Consider the following 8,880-nt stretch of genomic DNA (forward strand, 5'->3'; position numbering starts at 1 on the left):
CTACTTTGCTTAAAAAACGAGGCGAATGGTAGAGCAGATTTTAAAGTGTGCTTGTGATTAGGGTTGTGCTCGTGTGGCAGTTGGTACGTATGGCTCTCATACAGTTCAGGCCACAGCACCGCTTAGCTGGCAAGAGAAATGTAATGGAGCAATACTGTGTACGTGCTGCAATGCTATACTGTGACAAGACCTACTAGGAAGCAGCAGGCTGCATGAGTCTGTTAGGGCTGCCCCGCATGCCAGCTTGCGGTGCAATTATTAATGATGGTGAAAGCTGCCACTCTTATTTTGTACCAAATTGTTATCAAGCAGCCCTGATTTGAGCAGTTGCTGGATACTCATGGTTCAGGGCAAGATGAGCACCCAGGCTTGTTTTGTGTAAACCTGGAGACACTAAACCTCTGAAAGCCCTGTAGGTGCAGGTGGAGCAAAAATATCAGAAAGCACAGTGCAAAGCAAAATGCTACGCTCCCTCTCAGCCCACTAAAAACAAACAGAAATTTTGCAGACGAGCTCTTTTCCTTACTCTGGGGCAATGGGTCTGCTTGTTCTCAGAACACGCAAAGTGCCATACAATTAGCTGGAAAAAAAAAAAAAATTAGTTACACCTTCAGCCTCACAAAGCCACGTGGTTCATCTCCCCTGTGCTTGGTCACAAGACAGAAGCCATCTCTCCAGACAGCTTTCTTCCTTAAAAGAAAGCTTTTTCATAGTCAAGCATTCAGTTCGGGAGTCACTCACTGGAGCTCTTAACAGCGGTAGAACAGATGAAGTGAGTGGGAAAGGATGCAGCTGATGTCAGGAAAGGAATCTGTGACAGTCAAATCTTTGAGTCCATGGCAGGACCTCCTGGCGCGAGTCAAGTTGGGAAAATCGACATGCTGTAGCTGGCTGGGGGCATGTCACGTGGCAGGAGGAGCAACACTGCAGCCAGAAACCGTCCAGCACCGTGCGTCCATGGTATTGAAGTGAGCTCTGCATCCTCTGCCGGTCTTACCTGAAGCTCTCGTTCCAGCCAGTGGCCATTGAGTCCCGCTGCTTCTTTTGGGCATGTCTCTACCAACCTGAGCCAGTGAAATGGAGACCTGCTTACCTTTTGTCCTCGATCCTCACTCACTGATATGAATCCACGTTTACTTGGCTGTACTTTTTTCCTTGCCCCCGGCACCCCAGTCTCGTGCCTGGCTCTGTGCACAGGACGCCTGCAGTCAGTTTTTCGAGGGTGAGGTGGAAATGTCAGGTTCAACCTGCTCGGGTTCATCCAGCCCTGCCAGAGTGACCATCGGACAGCCAGCATTCTCCAACAGCTGCCAGACAGATTTCTACAGGTATGAGAACCAGAAGGAGCAAGGGAAGGTATCTGGTGGGATTTGTGTGTTTGGTGGCTATCGGACCTCAGTTTCCTGAGGAGTGAAGAAAGAGGTGGGGACACTTGGGACTGAGGCCACAGCACGTGTGCCACTGGGAAGGCAAGCCCCAGGCCGGTTCTGCCCTGCAGGCAGTCTTTCCCAGCTAAAAAGTGGAGATGGAGGTGGTGTTGTCAGACTCGATCCCGCTGCCCTTCCTCGTCACCTCCAGGATCTCCTGCAGGGTCTCCTGGCTTATGCAGCCGAGCTCCTGCAGGATCCGGAAGAAGTCATTACGGAACTTGACTCCAATGAAGGCGTAGAGGATGGGATTGAGGCAGCAGTGCATGAAGCCGATGGCCTCTGTCACCATGATTGCCGTGTCCAGCTGGTCTTCCAGGAGGCAGTCCTTGGTGAAGGCCTCTAGCTTGGTAAGTGTGTTCAGGAAGATGACAACGTGGTATGGGCTCCAGCAGAGCAGGAAGACGCCTGTGACCAGGATGGCCACGCGGACAGCTTTTTGCCTCTGCAGGCGCTGGGACTGACACAGAGCCCGGACAATGGCCATGTAGCAGTAACACATGACCAGCAGGGGCACAAAGAAGCCCACAGTGTGGTAGAGGAAGCGGGTCGCCAGCCAGACATTGTTGCCATCGATCCCAACCTCTGGAAAATAGCAAATGCTGCGGTTGCTGTCGTCTGTCCAGACCTCCATGAAGATAAGGTCAGGTAAGGTCAAAAGCAGCGAGCAGAGCCAGACAGCCATGCAAGTGAGGTGGATGGAGCGAGCTCTGCGTTTGCGGTAGGTGTGGATTGCATAGACGATGGCCAGGTAGCGGTCCACTGCGATGCACCCCAGCAGCATGCTACTGCAGTAGAAATTGATCTTGTGGACAGCACTGAGGATCTTGCAGAGGAACTTCCCAAATACCCATCCAGCCAAGCTCTCCACCACGCTGAAGGGGAAGGTGAGCAACAGTGCCAGGTTGGCCAGGGTGAGGTGGAAGAGGAAGTTTTCCGTGGTAGTGCGAGACCGCTTGAACCTCTCTAAAATGACCAGGACCAGGGCATTGCCCACAGTCCCCAACACGAACATCAGCAGATAGATGAGGGGCATGAAAACCTTTCTGAAGGGGTCTCTCTGGTTGCCGACCACGGATGAGGCTGGGTTGAAGCAAAAGTAGCCCTCCAAAGATGGGGTGGTGTTCTCGGCTTCGTAGTAACCGCTCAGCTCCACCTGGCTCTGGGGAACAGAGAGAGTCTGATTACCGGCGGGGACCTTCTGAACACGAGAACCCAGTCCCTCAGCTGCACCTGGCAGACCTGGAGCGGAGTATCCCCACGACTCGCAGCCTGTCTGCAGCGTGATGACCTGGGAGGCCCCCCTGGTGCCAGGTCCCAGGAGGTGCAGCAGCACGTGGAGAGGGTTGTCCCAATCTCCGATAGCGAGAGCTGCTCTGTCTGTAATCTTTAACTAGTGTATTTGGGATGTTCTAGTGTCCAGACAGATGACCAGTTTCATCTTCTGGTTCTTGCTGAGTTACCTGCTGGTGGCTTTTGCTTTCTTGCACTGCACGGAATCCTCCTCTACCAGCTTTCCTGATCTTTCCATCCGTTTCTGACACCGACTGTCCCTGTCCTGCCTGCTCTCTGCTGTCAGGTACAAAGGTGGTGGGATTCACTGCAGAGCACTGCTCCTGTCCCCTTCTGCCTCTCCTCCTCGGAGACCTCGAAGCTGCCTGGGGCAGAGCAAGGCAAGGTGGGGACAGCAGCAGCCGTGCTTGGGATTGCTTTCGATGCACTGAGAGAAAAGTGTGGGGCAGCTGTTCAAATGTGACTGGAGGAATGCCTCTGAGGCACCGCAGTGCCATAGCTATGGGGATGGATGCTGCAGAGAGAAATCTGTTCTGTTGCTAAACCTTGTGGTTCTGAATTAATTGCAGTCAGAGCAGGAAAGGGAATCTGAAAACACCACTCGGAGCCCGGGCTGATACCCAGTAAGGAAAGTGCAATAGAGCCACCGCAGATGTGATTCGTGCTGGGCCTGCTGTAGCTCCTTGCCAGGTGAGCAGCCTATATTCGAGCTGAGACCACGCGCAAGTCCCGAGTGCTGGAAAGCTGCAGTCACGCTCAGGACGAGCCCCCTGGATGATGGGCATGCTCCGGCTGGCCTCAGGCACCTCGCAGGAGCTGGGAGTTCACAAAAGCTAAGGGCTTGGATGCAGATGGGCAGAAAAAGAGAGTGGCATGGGAGGCTTGCGGCAAGCTGAGAAATTAGAGACAACTGGGAAGAGCTCGGCAGCAGTTACCCCGAGCTCCCCCACCCACACCCTCTCTGGAGACCAGCACCGAGACTTCAGTGTCAACCACAGCGGAAGTCTCTGCTTGCTGCTTTCATACCTTTCACTGCCAGCTGTAGCCGTTTGCACCTGCTGCTCCTTCCCTCACCAGCCAAAGTTCCCATCTAAAAATACTAGCCCTGCTTTAAACAGTTTTAGAGCTGATTTGGGGGGTTTTTGCTCCCCCGATGTGCTGCTAAGCCCAATGACCGTGACCAGCCTCGAGTCCTGCGTTGTGCCTAGCTAGAGAAGGGTGATTTATGTTTCTTCTCTCTCAGGCAGCCTTCCCTGGGTGACGTGCTGGGTGCCTCCCCACACACGACTGTCTGGGGTAAAGAGGTGACATCGCAGCGGCAGTGCTCATCTCGAACTGCTGTGCTGCTGAAACCATCTGCATGGCTCCAAGGGGAGCCTGAGCGTGTTGATGGGGAAGAAGTCTATGGAGCATTACCAAACGCAGCTGGCTCAGGCAGTCCCCGAGCAGTGGGATGGTACGATGGCGAGCGAGCCCTTGGGGAAAGTGCAGAATAAGCTTGCCCAGCTCTTGCCCTCTTCCCTGGGCTTCTACCTTTGGCTACTGCCAGAAAGAGCATTAAGCCAGACAGACTTTGGTCTGACCCAAGTTACTCTTGGTCTTGCCACGGTCCTGTTCCCCACTGGCTCTGCACCCAGGGGTGCTGCTGCTGTGCTGTGATGCCACGGTGCTTCCTCCCGAATGGGTGAGAGCCGGTCCTCTCGGGGGCTGAGAGTCCTCCTCCCTGCCCAAAACCTCAAACACAGGTGCCTGTCTTCCCCTACCGTAATGGTGGGGCTGCAAGCCTTTGGTGAGAAGCATTTGTATTCCCAGAGAACAATTATTTTTCCAGTTTAGGGTATGATTCTGGAGACTGGGATTGCTGCTAAAGACAAAAGCCTTTAGAAATCCCTCCCAGTTTGTTCTCTCCCTGACTTGAAAATATTTCCTGCCTAGTCCACAGCCAGACCCTGCATCAGGAGTTACCAACATGCACAGAAACCTGTGATGTGTTGGCCAGGGCCAGATCCTTGAATCTCCCTGAAAAAAAACCAAAACCAAACCAAAAACCTTTGCAATTTGGTACAGTGACCAAACCAGGCTGCTCAGGACACGTGGGTGACCATGCTGAAAACCCCAAAGAGAGTATGTGTTGGAATGGATAACTTCACTGGGGAAAGGTTGGAGGGTTCCAGCTTCAAAGGGAAAAAGGAAATGATGGGAAATGGCTGGGTTTGCTGGCCGGAGTGTCAGAGCGCTGCCTGAAGCCACGGCAGCACTACCGACGATGGCGGGTGGGCAGCCCGCACGGTGTTCAACAGCTCTGGCTGCTGAACAGTTTCCAGCAACACCTTGCATTCGGAGCTGGAGGTGCAGAGGTTGAGTGCCACTATCAGACACCATCTGATTGCTGATAAGATAGCAGGTAGGGCTCTTACGGTAAGCCACTCGCCGCGGGCAGGGGAAGCGTGCGCTGAGCTGTGTATGAAGCATCCTCTCATGTGCATCTCCGAGCAGAGCAGTGAGTGTGGGTGGGAGCGGACAGAGATGAGTTGGAGACAAATAGAAGAGGATGAAAACTTAGAGTCCGGGCTGAGACAGGAAGGGCAGAGACCAGAGCTGCAGGACATGCACTGAACGTGACGAGCCAAGGCTTTTGGGGACTCTGCTGCGATTCCCATTTCTAGCACTGGAAGCGGGTGGCTGCCTGATCTGGGATGGGAGAAGTCAACACTGTGCACACAGGGGGACCTTTGTACAGGTCTCCTGCAATACAATTGCAGCCAGATTTGGGGGTGGGCAATAAAGTGCTGCCTTTTTCCGTAACAGAGCAGTCAAGTGCATGCCTGGGAAGCCCGTTCCTGTGTGCTCTTTGTTCAGGGATCCCTTTTCCCCTCTAACCCACATCTCAGAGTTATTCCGGTCTCCGCGTGTCAGCTGCTTTTCTCAGTTCCCCACAACTGCCAGCGATCAAAACATTTGGCTGCAGAAAAGAAGCAGCTTGTGCACTATTAGGGATTTTCCACGTAAGTTATTCCCTTCTAGCCCATGCCAGGGCTGGGAGAACCATGTTTCGTTCCCAAAGCCTTAAAACTGAAATTGCCCACATCAGTGCGAGTTACTGACAGAGCTTCCCCGGGTGCTGAACTAGGGAAACCCACGAAAAAGAGTAAAGCCTGTGGAAATGCCATGTTACTGTAGCGCAGGTGCCTTTATGGCTCTTGAGTCATGTTGGTCCCATTACAATGCAAATTGGCCTGCAGCACCTCAGGGGACCTGGTGGAGATTCTTGGTGGTCTTTCTGCAACTGTGTTTTTGTTTCTCTAGTCTGCAGCTGAGGAAGGTTAAGTGGGCAAAGCTTTTTTGCTATGGAGAAATGGCGTTATTGTTTTGGGCACGTTACTTTTCCACAAGGTTACAGAGACAAGTGGTCCCGTACAATATCAAAGTTTAGGTGAGGCCCTTGCTGCACTCACTGGGCGATACTGAGATAAATGCCCTTTCTGTGCAAATGTTCTCATCATTTTTCCTTCCACGCTTGCTCAATCGGTCAAGCGATCCTCTCTGGTGAGTGCACAGGGCAAGGTTTGTGTCGCTGCTTTGACAGGACACCATTGAGGCCTTTTTTGCAAATCTCTGTGGGTAGGTTGCTGCTACAAGCGCTGAGTAGAAGTAAAGCAACGTACGGCACCACCAAAGCAAAAGTGGCATTGCTCATGTGAGATCTGTGGCCTGTTCTGGGGAGGAAGCCAAACCTGGGAAGCTCCCAGGAGGCAGAGGTGGGAAACACGTGTCACAAACTCCCGACCACGGGAAGTCTGAGAAAAGGTATAAAACGCTTCTTGCTGTGGCACCTGACTGTCGGCGCTCGGTCCCAAAGTTAACCAAGTTTCCCCCCCCTCATGCAGCATCAACTTAAAATAATTCACAGCAGAGGTAAAATTGCTAAGCTAAGGTTCTGGAAACCATTGTATACAAAGAACAAATCCCAGTGCTGCTTAATCCCCCTGCATTAAAAATGACATAGTTTTGCCACAAGCAGCCGCTTGCTTATAGTGCATGACACGTTGCAGGCAGGCAGTTGGCACACTTCGACTTCGCTGGGTTTCTGGTGGTGGGACAGATTTCCAATGGAGAGTTCAGCTGGAGGAACAAACCAGCATGGAGATGAAAAAGGTCTGAGTTTGGTTTTAACCTCTCAGCAAGCATTAGCGCCGCCACTGAACTTCAGCAGAGGTCAGGGAGAGAAGTGTCTTCTACAAAAAGGTTCTAAAGGAAAGGACCACCATTCACAAAGGATTTTTATACTGGATGAATTGGAAAAAATGAGGAGGGTAGGGCTTGCCCCCCACATCTCCTCTCTCTTCCCTGGTGTATAGGACAAAGGAGGGACAGAAAAATTGGTAAAAATTAAATCCAGCATTTCTCTCTTTACAGAAACTAAACAAAAACTGAGGTCTGCTGCAGAGAGCCACTGTATTAAAAAATAAATTCTGAGCTGCAACGTTTGAAAACCAGGCTAATGATAGCGCTGCTGTGGACTTCCCCTTGGATAGTACAACATACTCTAAAAGGCACAGCCGCTGTCTTTCACTTGCGAACGCAGGGGAGAGAACTACTGGGCAGAATACACAGTGTCATCACTCCCTATTAGAAGAACTACTTGCAATTTATCTTCCCCTCTTTAAAATTCCCCTCTTGTAAATACACTGCATATTCCCCTTTCAGCAGAGTCTATGGCAGCCTGTTCTTGGAGAAGGCAAGCAGGGTCAAGCGCATGTATAGTCGTACCAAGGGTTTTCACATGCGGAGAGATAGCATTGGGTTTGCTTGGGTATTCCTGTTATGTAAAGATACTAGACAAGATTTCCAGGCCTTTGCACGCTGTGTGCACAGTCATTTATACCACCGAAGGCTGGTGCAAAAGGCGCCCGATTCAGAACGAGTGTTTTACGCCCACATTGTGTCAATGGCTGCTCAGAGAGCAGGGCAGCAGGGAACAGGGACTGGGACAGGCTGGCAGTGCGGGACGGGGCTACAGCAGTCCGTCTCTCCCAGTGAGCCACCTGGCTCTTCAGCAGCGACTGTGGTCTTGGTCCCTGTGCAAGGACGGCGCTCGGGCTCAGCACTCGCCAGAATGTCTGCGCACGAGGTCCCAGTAGTTAAGCAGCTGTCCCCAAGGGAATGCATGGCACCCTTGGATCACAACGGCTGCAGCCGCGTTATGCTGGCTCTCTGCAAGCGACAGTGCTATGCTTGCAGTCCCCTCATCGGTCAAGTCCGGACTTAAGGGATGCGAGGGCTGATTGCACCAGCGTAAGAAATTGCTCAAGCTCTCCCTCTGCCAACAGGAGGGTGAGAAGATGGACGGATAGAAACCAGATCTTTCAGCCCACCCCAGCTCTACCCGCTCTCCCCGTTATCCTCTCAAACAAGCAAAGCCAGGCCCGACTCACCAAGTCATAGGTCTCTGACGAGTAGCTGACAGGCCCCATGGTTTCAGGGGCAGAATCTGTCTCTCCTCCAGCAGCTTCAGCAAAAGTTCTTCTTTTTTGGGGTGGAGTTAGTCATTTAAGTGAGTAGGGAGGGACCCAGCATGTAACAATGGAGTATTTGCAAGGCAAATGAGCTCCAGGCGTAGAGTGACCTAATCGATGTAAAGATTAGCATCTAGCTTTATCATCTTTTTTTTAGTGCTCTAAGTTGATTTGTAAAGTAAGTTTGAAGAATCCATGTTCCTTTGGTCTGTACCGGAGAAGATCCAGAACATCTATAGGTCTTCCCTGGAAACCTCCAGGGCTCTTGCCTACGGCCATCCTCATCCCAGGCGGTCCGGAAGGCTTTGGAAGGCTCTGTACCAAAGGATACCCTCTGGAGCTGTGCCAGACTTTGAAGACACCTAAGATGAAACGCATGGGTCTGGTCTGTACGACCATCGCCCCCGCCTCGGTGTCCTCCTGGCTGCTTTAACCTCAGTGACCTGCGGACTCCTCCTGCTCCTTCTTCCTGCTGCTTCGCCCCTCGCCTTGGCCCGGCGGGGCATGCAGCAGCTTGCACAGGCATGCACGGCCTCGGCGACCGCTCTGCAGGTCTAGGGAAGGGTGCTAGCTAGCAGAGGCTGGTCTGCTGTACGACACACAGCAAAGCCCCTTGATTAGACACCTTCCAGCAGTGCTCCTCT

General features: G+C 52.4%; 1 protein-coding gene across 1 annotated transcript; it reads right to left on the bottom strand.

Moving 5' to 3' along the window:
- Positions 1-1,512: 1,512 nt before the first annotated feature.
- CXCR5 (chemokine (C-X-C motif) receptor 5) lies at positions 1,513-8,258 on the bottom strand. Its single transcript, XM_009578837.1, has 2 exons — positions 8,156-8,258; positions 1,513-2,589 (listed from the first exon to the last, which is right to left on the bottom strand). The coding sequence occupies exons 1-2, from the start codon at positions 8,192-8,194 to the stop codon at positions 1,513-1,515; spliced, it is 1,116 nt and encodes a 371-aa protein (XP_009577132.1). The 5' UTR covers positions 8,195-8,258.
- Between the last annotated feature and the right edge of the window lie 622 nt (positions 8,259-8,880).

The sequence above is a fragment of the Fulmarus glacialis genome, unplaced genomic scaffold (genome assembly GCF_000690835.1).
Source record: "Fulmarus glacialis isolate BGI_N327 unplaced genomic scaffold, ASM69083v1 scaffold18045, whole genome shotgun sequence".
NCBI lineage: Eukaryota > Metazoa > Chordata > Aves > Procellariiformes > Procellariidae > Fulmarus > Fulmarus glacialis.